Raw genomic sequence first — 12,678 nt, 5'->3', positions numbered from 1 at the left:
TGGACAGCAAGAGGCTATAAGACATCGGAGCAGAAAGTAGGCTATTCAGCCCATTAGGTCTGCTCATACCATTCAATCATGGCTGATCAGTTTCTGAGCGCCATTCTGCTGCTTTCTCCCTGTCACCCTCGACCCCCTCAATACTCAAGAACCGAGCTATCTAAGTCTAAATATCCTCAGGGACCTGGCCTCTGCAGTCTTCTATGCCAATGTATTCCATAGATTCACCACTCTGACTGAAGAGGTTTCTCCTTATCTCCATTCTAGAATGTCTTCCCTTTACTCTAAAGCTGTGCCCTCGGGTCAATGGAAACATCTTCCCAACATCCACTCTGTCCAGGCCATTCCGTATTCTGTATGTTTCAATTAGATCTCCCCTGAGTATGGCCCTGCTAATCAGCATGAACCAGACCCTTCAGGATGAGGTACAGCAGGGATTAGGTTCAGCAAATTGAAAATGGAGAGAGTGTGGGATGGAGATCTTCAGCTTCTAAGGAATAAGAGAGGAAAGAGAGTTCACTATAAATTAGAATTGATTGGATGGGGTGATAGGCTAAGGAGGGGCAGATGGAGTTGAACTTGGAGAAATGTGATGTGTTGCATTTTGGTCCAGCAATGCAGGCAGGACTTACACAGGGGGAGTGTTGCAGAAGAAAGAGACCTTGGAGTGCATGTTCATAGTTCCTTGTAAGTGGAGTCGCAGGTAGACAGGATAGTGAAGATGATGTTTGGTATGCTTTTCTCTATTGGTCAGAGCATTGAGTGAAGGAGTTGGGAGGTCATGTTGCGGCTGCACTGGACAATGGTTAGGCCACTTTTGGAATATTGTGTGTAATTCTGGTCTCCATCCTATGGAAGGATGTTGTGAAACTTGAAAGGGTTTGGAAAAGGTTTATAAGGCTGGTGTCAGAGTTGGAAGGTTTGAGTGAGAGGGAGAGGCTGAATAGGCTAAGGCTGTTTTCCCTGTAGTGTCGGACACTGAGGGGTGACATTATAGAAGTTTATAAGGGGCATGGATAGGTTGAATAGCCAAGGTCTTTTCCTCTGGGTAGGGGAGTCCAAAATTAGAAGGCAGTGGTTTGAGCTGAGAGGGCAAAGATTTAAAAGGGACCTGAGGGGCCACTTTTTCTCAGAGGGTACTGCATGTATGGAACGAGCTGACAGGAAGTGGTGGAGGCTGGTACAATTACAACATCTGGATGGGTACATGAATAGGAAAGGTTTTGAGGACTATGGGCTACATGCTGGCAAATGGAATAGATTGATTTTGGATATATGGTTGGCATAGACGTGTTGGCGGAAGGATCTGTTTCTGTGGTGTATGACTAACTGTTTTCGGTGAAAGCAGAAGTGTGGTTGCAAAGACAGGGCTTTCAGAGCAGCTTTCAAAGATGTTTTGCCCTTACTGGGACCGGAAGAAGGTACAATGAAATCTTTCATTTGTGAGACAGCAAGCAATTAAGTGAGTACATCTGGGAATTTGGGAGAAAGTGGGAATTTGTTGCAATTTGCAGATGAAGCCCTACCCTATCCAGACATTTCTGCTGGTGGATGAGACTAGGCCTCAAGCTTTGGGGGAGTAGGTTTAGGACAGAGTTGAGGAGGAGGAAGTGAGGGCTGCTGGTTTTCCCAGAGAGTAGTGTATCTGTGGAATTCTCTGCCCAAGGAAGCAGGCTGCAAAATGCCCCGGTCCTAATTCTTCAGCTTGCCGTACCCATGACTGTAAACTTTGAAGGGTTTTGGTTAACTGATGCAAATATTTCCCACTTGTCCAACAATCCAGTGTCAGCTGTTTCAGTCATTGAGATGGTTTTGATTCATCTACTAAATACATCTACTCTTATTAGACAATATTCATGACGAAGTACGCGAGGTGATACTATATACGCAAGTTGTAAACCAGTAAAAAAGGCCGACCAGGCAAGGAAGTGGTTAACAAACACAGGGCATCCCTCTTCGAGTATGCATCTTGTTTGTTTACAAATTAAACACGCTTCAGATCTTTTCCTAGCTGCTTTCCCAAAATCTGGGTGCCACCAGATTTGAGTGTTAACAATAATGTACATTAGCAACTGAAATAGGCAGCAACAAAGAATGAACACAAATCAGTCCAGCAGGGGTCACCCACATTTTGGTTTGAGTATTGAGGGAGTACCCTTTTTGAGGCCCCTGTGATATCAGTACCATACCCAGGCTAATGTGCATTGAAACCAGATTATGAAGTGTTAACTTTCCTGCAAACTTCTGCCTGTGTGTATCTCTCTGTAACATTTTCCAACTTTCCTCATATCTGTTTGTCAGCTTTTGTTTATTCCTTCCTTCCTTCCAAGGCTAACGAAGCACACACTTTCCAGAACAGTCCAAATTAGGGATTTGAGCCTCCTAAATTCTGGCTATGTCATGTAGCTGCTTAACCAAGTGTGCAAACTGTCAATATCTGTCAGCCGTTCCATTTGCAAATCAAACACTGTTATCAAAGTAAGTTGTTCGTGTCTCTGCATGAGTCCACAACCCGGTGAAATACAACGGATTCTTTAATGGTTGCCCAATGTGTCCTGTGTCAAATTCATTCACGTCTGGATGTCCTGAAGCGAGCAATTATACTTCAGATTTCTACTACCCAATTAAAACTAATGTTGGGCACTCTAATGGATCGGGGGCATTTTATATAAATAATTATTCCCTCCGGTGCGGAAACGGGCCCTTCAGCCCAAAAAGTCCACACCGACGCTGCAAAGAGCAACCCACCCAGACCCATTCCCCTATATTCACCCCTGACGAATGCACCTAACACTATGGGGCAATTAAGCATGGCACATTCACCTAACCTACACATCTTTGGACTGTGGGAGGAAACCCGCTCAGACACTGGGAGAATGTGCAAATGCCACACAGACAGTTGTCCGAAGCGGGGATTGACCCAAATCACTCCAAAAGTTACTGCTTCCAACAATAGACAAAGTCTTTTCCCTGGGATCGGGGAGTCCAGAACTAGAGGGCATAGGTTTAGGGTGAGAGGGGAAAGATATAAAAGAGACTTAAGGGGCAACTTTTTCATGCAGAGGGTGGTACGTGTATGGAATGAGCTACCAGAGGAAGTGGCGGAGGCTGGTACAATTGCAACACTTAAGAGGCATTTGGACGAGTATATGAATAGGAAGGGTTTGGAGGGATATGGGCCGGGTGCTGGCAGGTGGGATTGGGTTGGGATATCTGTTCGGCATGGACAGGTTGGACCGAAGGGTCTGTTTCCATGCTTATGTCTCATATCACTCCAAAGGTTACTGCTTCCAGAGAAGCCTGTTGGACTACAACCTGGAGTTGTAATTTTAACCTTTATCCAAGTTAAGGTGGATTGGCTATGCTAAATTCCCTATAGTGCCCAGGGATGTGCAGGTTAGGGTGGATTGGCTATGCTAAATTCCTCATGGTGTGCAGGTAAGGTGCATGACTCAGGGTTAAATGTAGAGCAATGGGGATAGGGGAGTGGGTGTGGATCGGGGGCCCGTGTGGATCACTGCCCCGTAGGCCAGCATTTCAACTCCCCCACCCTTCCCTAGCTTATCTCTCCACGCTTCAGGCTCACTGCCTTTATTCCTGATGAAGGGCTTTTGCCTGAAACATTGATTTCGAAGCTCCTTGGATGCTGCCTGAACTGTTGTGCTCTTCCAGCACCACTAATCCAGAATCAGGTTATAGCACTAGCTAGTGCTTCCAATTAAACCTGTTGGGCTGTAACCTGGTGTTGTGATTTTTAACTTTGTACATCCCAGTCCAACACCAGCATCTCCAAATCATTCCGTAGAAAAGGCGCGCAACTTTATTTTGATAGACCAATAGGGAGCCCTGTATCTCGCTCTCTCTCGGGCTCTCTCACTCTCTCTGGCACTGGAAAAGCACCAGGTTAGGCAGCATCCGAGGAGCAGGAGAGTTGACGTTTCATCTCGAATGATGGTGGATGTAGGAAGGGGTCTCAGCATCCTTCTACACCAGTCACTGCCAGTTGTCAGACAGGTGCAGCCAGCAATTAGCAAGACAAGTGGTATATTTGGAATTGAGCTCAGAAGTGGGGATGCCTTCCTGCGGTTAGGGGGTCATTGAATATATTCAAGGCTGAGTTCATCTGATTTTTGAACAACAATGAAGTGGATGTTTATGGGGGTTGGCATGAAAATGATTTTAAGACCAGTACGGAACAGTTGTAGAGTTATACAGCACATAACAGCATATATGATCTTTTTGAATGCTGGTGCAGGCTTGACCAGCCAGATGGCCTACTCCTGCTTCCAATTCTCGCCCCCTCTGTCCAGGATAGCAAGAGACCGTAAGACACAGGAGCAGAAATTAAGGCCATTTAGCCCATCGGGTCTGCTCCGCCATTCAATTATGGCTGATAAGTTTCTCAAACCTGTTCTCCCACTTTGTCCCCATAATCCTCGATCCCCTTGATGCTCAAGAACGTCTCTATCTCAGAATGATCAAAGAAAGAGTAGAGTCGATCAGGGATAGCATAGGGAACTTGTGTATAGAGTCTGAGGAGGTAGGGGAAGCCCTAAATGAGTTTTTTGCTTCTGTCTTTACTAAAGGAAAGGACCTTGTAGTGAATGAAACCATTGAGGAGCAGTTAAGCATGCTGGAACAGATAGAGATTGAGGAAGCCGATGTATTGAAAATTTTGACAAACATTAAGATTGACAAGTCGCCAGGGCCAGACCAGATTTGTCCTCTGCTGCTTTGGGAAGCGAGAAATGTGATTGCTTCACCGCTTGCGAAGATCTTTGCATCCTCGCTCTCCACCGGAGTCATACCTGAGGACTGGGGGAGGCAAATGTAATTCCTCTCTTCAAGAAAGGAAATAGGAAAATCCCTGGCAATTACAGACCAGTCAGTCTCCCGTCTGTTGTCTGCAAGGTGTTAGAAAGGATTCTGAGGGATAGGATTTATGACCATCTGGAAGAGCATGGCTTGATTAAAGGCAGTCAGCACGACTTTGTGAGGGGCAGGTCATGCCTCACAAATCTTATTGAGTTCTTTGAGGATGTTACTTGACAAGTTGATGAGGGTCGAGCGGTGGATGTGGTGTATATGGACTTCAGTAAGGCACTTGATAAGGTTCCCCATGGTAGGCTCGTTCAGCAGGTCAGGAGGAATGGGATACAGGGAAATTTAGCTGTCTGGATACAGAATTGGCTGGTCGACGAAGACAGCGAGTGGTAGCGGAAGGAAAATATTCTACCTGGACGTCAGTGGTGAGTGGTGTTCCACAGGGCTCTGTTCTTGGGCCTCTACTCGTTGTAATTTTTATTAATGACTTGGATGAGGAGATTGAAGGATGGGTTCGCAAGTTTGCAGACGACACAACGGTTGGAGGTGTCGTTGACAGTATAGAGGACTGTTGTAGGCTGCAGCGTGACATTGACAGGATGCAGAGATGGGCTGAGAGGTGGGAGATGGGGTTCAACCTGGATAAATGCGAAGTGATGCATTTTGGAAGGTCGAACTTGAAAGTTGAGTACAGGATTAAAGACAGGATTCTTGGCAGTGTGGAGGAACAGTGGGATCTTGGTGTGCAGGTACGTAGATCCCTTAAAATTGCCACCCAGGTGGACAGGGTTGTTAAGAAAGCATATGGTGTTTTGGCTCCCATTAACAGGGGGATTGAGTTTAAGAGCCGTGAGATCTTGTTGCAGCTCTATAAAACTTTGGTTAGACAGCACTTGGAATACTGTGTCCAGGTCTGGTCGCCCTATTATAGGAAAGATGTGGATGCTTTGGAGAGGGTTCAGAGGAGGTTTACCAGGATGCTGCCTGGAATGGAGGGCTTATCTTACGAAGAGAGATTGACTGAGCTCGGACCTTTTTCATTGGAAAAGGGAAGGAAGGGAGGGGACCTAATTGAGGTGTACAGGATAATGAGAGGCATAGATAGAGTTGATAGCCATAATCTTTTTCCCAGGGCAGAAATTGTTAACACGAGGCGTCATAGTTTTAAGCTGTTTGGTGGAAAGTATAGAGGGGATGTCCGAGGTGGGTTCTTTACGCAGAGAGTTGAGAGCTTGGAATGCATTGCCAGCAGCAGTTGTGGAAGCAAGGTCATTGGGGATATTTAAGAGACTGCTGGACATGCATATGGTCACAGAAATTTGAGGGTTTGTATATTAGGTTTACCTCACATGAGGATCAATGGTCGGCACAACATTGTGGGCTGAAGGGCCTGTTCTGTGCTGTGCTGTACTGTTCTACATTCTAATTATCCTCAGTGACCTGGCCTCCACAGCGTTCTGTGGCAGTGAATTCCATAGATTCACCACTCTCTGGCTGAAGAAGTTTCTCCTTACCTCCATTCTGAAAGGTCTTCCCTTTACTCTAAGGCTGTGCCCACTGGTTCTAATCCCTCCAACCAATGGAAACATCTTCCTAACTTCCACTCTTTCCAGGCCGTTCAGTATTCTTTGTTTCAGTTAGAACCCCCCTGCTTGTGGGCCTATTAACCAGCATCAACTGCATCCTTCAGGATGAGTTACAGCAGGGATTAGGTTCAGCAAACTGAGAATGGAGGGAGAGTGTGTGGGATAGAGATTTTCAACTTCTAAAGAATAAGCAAGGAAAGAGAGTTCACTATAAATTAGAACTGATCAGGTGGGCTGATTGGCCAAAGTGTGGTAGATGGAGTTTAATTCAGAGAAATATGTGGTTTGCATTTTGGTCAAGCAATCCAGGCAGGACTGACACCGTTAAGGGGAGTGTTGCAGAACAAAGAGACCTTGGAATGCAGGTTCATAGTTCCTTGAAAGTGGAGTTACCAGTAGACAGGATAGTGAAGGAGGCATTTCCTTTATTGGTCAGTGCATTGAGTATAGGAGTTGGGAGGTCATGTTATGGCTGTGTAGGACATTTGTTAGTCCACGTTTGGAAGACTGCATTCATTTCTGGTCACCCTTTTACGGGAAAGATGTTGTGAAACTTTGAAAGGTGTCGGAAAAGATTTACAAGGGTGCTGTCAGAGTTGGAGGGTTCGAGCTACAGGGAGAGGCTCATTCGGCCGGGGATATTTTCCCGAGAGCATTGGAGGCTGAGGGGTGACCTTATAGACGTTCATAAGAGGCATGGATAGGGTGAATATCCAAGGTCTTTTCCCCAAGGTAGGAGAGTTCAAAACTAGAAGGCATATGTTTGAGAATTTTTAAAGGCATCTGGATGGGTACATGAATAGGAAGGGTTTAGAGGGATATGGGCCACCTGCAGGCAAATTGGACTAGATTAATTTAGGATATTTGTTTGGCTGGGCAATTTGGACCAAAGGGTCTATTTCCATGCTGTATGACTCTAATTTTCTTTGGTGAAAGCAGAAGTGTGATTGTGAAGGCTGGAGTTTCAGAGCAGCTTTCAAAGATACTTTGCCCTTAATGGGAGCAGAATAAGTTACAATGAAATCCTGCATTTGTGAGACAGCAACTGAGTGAGTGAGTACATCCGGGATTTTGGTGGAAAGTGGGAATTCATTGCACTGTGGGGATGAAGCCCTACCTATTGAGTCATTTCTGCTGGTGAATGAAACCAGGTCTCAAGATTAGGAGGAGATTCAGGACACAGATGAGGAGGAACTGCTTTTCCTGGAGTGTAGTGAATCTATGGAATTCTCTGCCCAAGGAAGCAGTAGAGGCAGCTTCGTTAAGTATGTTCAAGACGCAGTTGGATGGGTTTTTGCAATGATAGGGGAATTAAGGGTAGTTGGGACAATGCAGGGAGGGGAGGATCTGAGACAATGGATAGATCAGCCATGATCTTAATGAATGGCAGAGCAGGCTGGATATGAAACTACAACCCTGCATTTCCCATGGCTAACCCACCTAACCTCGACATTATGGGCAATTTAGCATGAACAATCCAAATCAAGGCCAGTGAGCAGTCTAGTGATGTGGGAAATGAACTTTAGAGAATAATGGGGACAAGGAGAGTAAATATACCAGCAATCAAAACTGGATTCTAAAGATCACAAAAATTGAAACCAGAAACGGTATTTGAATGTGTGCTGCATTGTAACAAAAGTGAATGAGTTGACTGCACACATTGAAGAGAATAATTATGATCCGAGACTCCTTACAGAGACATGGCTTCAGGATGGCAAGGATTGGATCCTGAATATCGAGGGTTTGGTCAAATGGGAAGCGAGGTAAAGGTAGAGGGTTGGTGCTGCTAATGAAAGCACTGATCACAGGGTGTCAGCTCGGATTTCAGGTCCTGATTTCTTGGTCCTGTGCTGATCTCCCAGTTCCCACAGCGTAAGATGTCGGTCTGTTCTCCGTTTTGCTGGATTTTTGCTGAAGATTTCCCCTCCCCGCCGCTTCTTTTTTTCACTTTCCGGAACAATACAGCATTCAGCCAATCAAGCCCCAATCCACAATTTCCCAGCCTGTCAACCATCCAGACACATAGCAGGGAATCACACGAAAAATGAAACCAAATTTGAAACAAATAGGTGCTCGTGTTTAATGTTTGTTCATTCGGAAGTAAACCAGAAATGGGGGTCTCCCAGGATTCTGATTCTGTCCTACTTGAGGAATTCTCTCTCTCTTACATCTATCTATGAGAACCCAGCTATGATTTACAACAATATTTACACCAACAGAAGTAAGGCATCTGTTCTCAAATAGACAGAGATAAACAGGATGGAAATAGACATTTTCTCTCTCATGTGTGCACACACACAAGTCCACAGGAGTGAGTGTATATTTGCAGAATTATATTTGCAGAGCTGAGCAGAAATGTCACTTTGTTATTAAAATTATATGGAGAAGGTGCCTTCCAGGAAGACTGGGGTGTGCATATTAATGATACCTGCAACCCACTTGAAAAGATGAAAGACTTAACAATCCAGGTTTGTTAAATGTATCATTTCAGTGGCAGGACACTGTCATGTTTTTCTATAAATTCTGTGTCGTATGATCTTATTCTCCACAATCACCTGATGAAGGAACCGCGTTCCAAAAGCTAGAGCTTCTAAATAAACCTGTTGGGCTATAATATGGTGTTGTGATTTTTAACTTTGTCCAATTTAGGGGGGATTGGCTATGCTAAGTTATCCATTGTACCCAGGGACGTGCAGATTAGGTGTGATAGTCAGGGAGTAGAGCAACTGGTCGAGGGGAATGGGTGTGGGTGGGTTACCCTTCGAGGGTTGGTTTGGACTCGTTCGGCCAAGTGGCCTGCTTCCACGCTGTGGGGGTTATTTGAAGGGAAGGGATTCCTGAAAACTGTGCACCTCGCCCCTCCCCTTTTGTTTCATCCCTTTTCCCTCCCCCTCCCATTGATGGCATCACAATGCAGCAGTGGCCCTGTCAGTTTGAGTGAAGCTCCTTCTCTTTGGGCAACTCTTCATCCTGGGAGGGACAGAGAGGGGAGGGGGGAAATCTATTCACTTGTGGCAACTGGAGTGAATCCAGGGAGGGAGCAGACGCTGCAAACTCAGGTATGTGTCTTAATTACCCGTGTGGGGAGGGGCTGTTTTCCCCATTGCGCCACAGCCTGAGAGGTGACATTATAGACTTTTATAAAATCATGAGCATGGATAGGATAAATGGACAAGGTCTTTCCCTTGGGATGGGGGAGTCCCGAACTGGAGGGTCATAGGTTCAGGGTGAATTTGCACTTTTTTGTTTGCTTCCCAAAAGCAGACCTGCTCACTCTCAGCAGTATCCCAGTGTTGTGAAAGATATTCACTTTCAGGTGGATTTATCTTGACATTAGTCTTGATGTTTTTTCTTTTCTGCCCCTGTAAGATCCTGAATCAGCACCTTCAGGGGAATTAGTTATATCAGAGTGAGAACAGAGTGGGATGGTGCTTTCAATTTTGTGGAGTAACAAAAGACCAGAATATTCCGCAGAAAGTAGAATTGCTTGTTTTGAATTTTTACCCTGCACTGACAGTGATGACTTTTGTAATCTCTTTTAAACAGTGGATTTGAAGATAGAAGCTTCAAAATCAACGCATGAAGTTCTTATGCCCGAAACATTGACTCTCCTGCTCCTCGGATGCTGCCTGACCTGCTGCGCTTTTCCAGTACCACACATTTCGACACTGACTCTCCAGCGTCTGCAGTCCTCACTTTGATGACAATGTCTGACAGTCACTCAATCCTTCGGGACCGGAAACAATTTTCAACTATGATTCTGTGAGAAGGAGCAAAGCATTTTGGTTCCTGTTTGAGTACGTTTTCAGCATCAGTGGGACTGGATGAGAGACCCTACTGTTGCAGCGCATTGAGTGTGGGGCGTGTAGCAGCATCTACAGCCTGGAAAGGGGAATTGATGACAGGGAGGGGCTGGAAGTGTGTGTGTGTGTGCAGCTGAAGCTTCGGCCATGGAGAAACCTGAGGAATCCCACCCCGTAGAGAAATGGTGGAAGTGTGGTGATGGCGGAAAAAGCTTCCATTTCCCGTCTGCCCTGGAGACTCATCGGCGCATCCACACAGGGGAGAGGCCATTCTCCTGTCCAGAGTGTGGGAAGGCCTTCAGCAAATGCTCCGACCTGCTGAGGCACCAGCGGTCCCACACGGGGAGAGGCCCTTCAACTGCCCCAAGTGCGGGAAGAGATTTACCCGGGCCTCCCACCTGCTGAGGCACCTGCGGGCCCACACAGGGGAGAGGCCGTTCTCCTGCCCTGAGTGTGGGAAGAGATTTGCCCAGGCCTCCAACCTGCTGACCCACCGCCGGACCCACACCGGGGAGAGGCCCTTCAGCTGCCCAGAGTGTGGGAAGGCCTTCAGCAGTTCCCCCAACCTGCTGAGGCACCGGCGGGTGCACACGGGGGAGAGGCCCTTCAGCTGCTCTGAGTGTGGGAAGGCCTTCAGCGATTTCTCTTCCCTGCTGACCCATCGGCGGGTCCACACTGGGGAGAGGCCCTTCAGCTGCCCCGAGTGTGGGAAGGCCTTCAACAATTCCTCTTCTCTGCTGATTCACCAGCGGATCCACACGGGGGAGAGGCCCTTCAGCTGCCCCGAGTGTGGGAAGGCCTTCCGCCATTCCCCCAACCTGCTGAGGCACCGTCGAGTCCACAATGGAGAGAAGCCTTTCAGCTGCCCTGAGTGCGGGAAGGCCTTCAGCAGTTCCCCCAACCTGCTGAGGCACCGGCGGGTGCACACGGGGGAGAGGCCCTTCAGCTGCCCCAAGTGTGGGAAGGCCTTCAGCAATTCCTTCAACCTGCTGACCCACCGGCGGGTCCACACAGGGGAGAGGCCCTTCAGCTGCCCCGAGTGCGGAAAGGACTTCACGCGCTCCTCCCTCCTCCAGAGGCACCAGCGAGTTCACATAGGGTGATTGAAGGAATGACGGCTGAGTGCCATTATCGACTGGACTATTAACCCAGTTCCAGGGGGTCCCGGGTTTGAATCCCACTGCAGCAGATGGCGCTATACAGGGTATGGGTTGAAATTGCTGAGTGAGTCAATACTTCCTCCAGGTTAAGGCTGTACCAAGGATCCAATTACAAAGGGACATCTTGGTGCTGACCAATAGTAAAGAAAGTGATGGGGGGTTGGGGGGAGTGTGTGCGCTTTGACTTTGAGCTGTTTAAAAAGCAGCTACTTTTTTCTCTGCCATTTTGCTGAGCAGATCTGAAGCTGTAACAAAGTTGGGTCGCAATAAAGGTTACTTGGACTTGCTGCCGGGCTCAGACTCTCATTGAAAGTTTTGAGCTCCAAGAGTTTTTGTTTTAAAGCTGTCATTTCTTTCAGCCTCCTGCACTAACCTTCCAATGTCGCGTATCAGATGGAGTCGTGAATGAGCAGCCAGTATCATGAGAACTTGTCAAATTTTCAGGAGTGCAGAGTGTGTCATTTTATCGGCGTTGTAAAGTTTCCTGGCAGCATCAGGAGGTGTGGGCTGCGTTCGCGAGAAATTATATGGAGGAGCCGATGTTGGACTGGGCTGGATAAAGTTAAAAATCACACAACACCAGGTTATAGTCTAACAGGTTTACTTGGAAGTATGAGCTTTTGGAGCACTGCTCCTTCATCGGGTAACTGTGGAACAGGATCATAAGACACAGATTTTATAGCAAAAGATCACAGTGTCATGCAACTGAAATGACATATTGAACAAACCATGATTGCTGTTAAGTCTTTCACCTTTTAGAATGAGTTGCAGGTTTCAGTTCATTAATCTGTAAATCCCAGAACTACTATTAATTCACATTCTCGAGATGACTTAAGGTTTTTTTTAAAAAAGTGACATCTCAGCCCAGCCAATGCATTAAAAGTGTGAGGTTCGAGTCTGTCAGTATCCCAATCTTGAATCAGACTGGTTCTAGTTCCCAAGTAGGAAATTATAAAATATTACACAGATTGACTGCCTACAGTTTCTGCACTTTTTGAGCAAAGTAGAATGTATCTGCAAACATAATTCTGCCAATACAAGTTTGCCCAAAAAGTGATGTGTGAATGCGTGCATGTGAGTTTGTGCATGAGAGTGCACGTAAAGTGTGTGCATGTTTGGTAAAGTGACTGTGTGATGGAGTATGAGCCTGTGAGAGTGTTGGGGGCGTGTATGTGTGGGTGTCTTAGAGTGAGCTATTAAAAGCGAGGGCTTGTGTTTTGCTAAAACAAGGAAGGGCAGGACTTGTACAGATAATGCTAGGGCCCTGTGTCGTGCTGCAAAAGAGAGACATGGTGGGGTTCAGGT

General features: G+C 46.6%; 1 protein-coding gene across 1 annotated transcript in view; it reads left to right on the top strand.

Annotated features, from left to right (window-relative positions):
• The window catches only part of LOC148143841 (uncharacterized), a 48,190-nt gene extending 36,530 nt beyond the window's left edge, over positions 1-11,660 (top strand). Inside the window, exon 4 of the mRNA XM_087975272.1 lies at positions 10,414-11,660. Within this exon, the coding sequence (XP_087831398.1) occupies positions 10,414-11,316 (903 nt within the window). The 3' untranslated portion in view covers positions 11,317-11,660. The remainder of the gene's footprint in view (positions 1-10,413) is intronic.
• Positions 11,661-12,678: the final 1,018 nt, after the last annotated feature.

The sequence above is a fragment of the Chiloscyllium plagiosum genome, unplaced genomic scaffold (assembly GCF_037043375.1).
Source record: "Chiloscyllium plagiosum isolate Xiang-an unplaced genomic scaffold, Cpla_swu_hap1 HiC_scaffold_27, whole genome shotgun sequence".
NCBI lineage: Eukaryota > Metazoa > Chordata > Chondrichthyes > Orectolobiformes > Hemiscylliidae > Chiloscyllium > Chiloscyllium plagiosum.
This window is presented reverse-complemented; position numbering and strand designations above follow the sequence as displayed.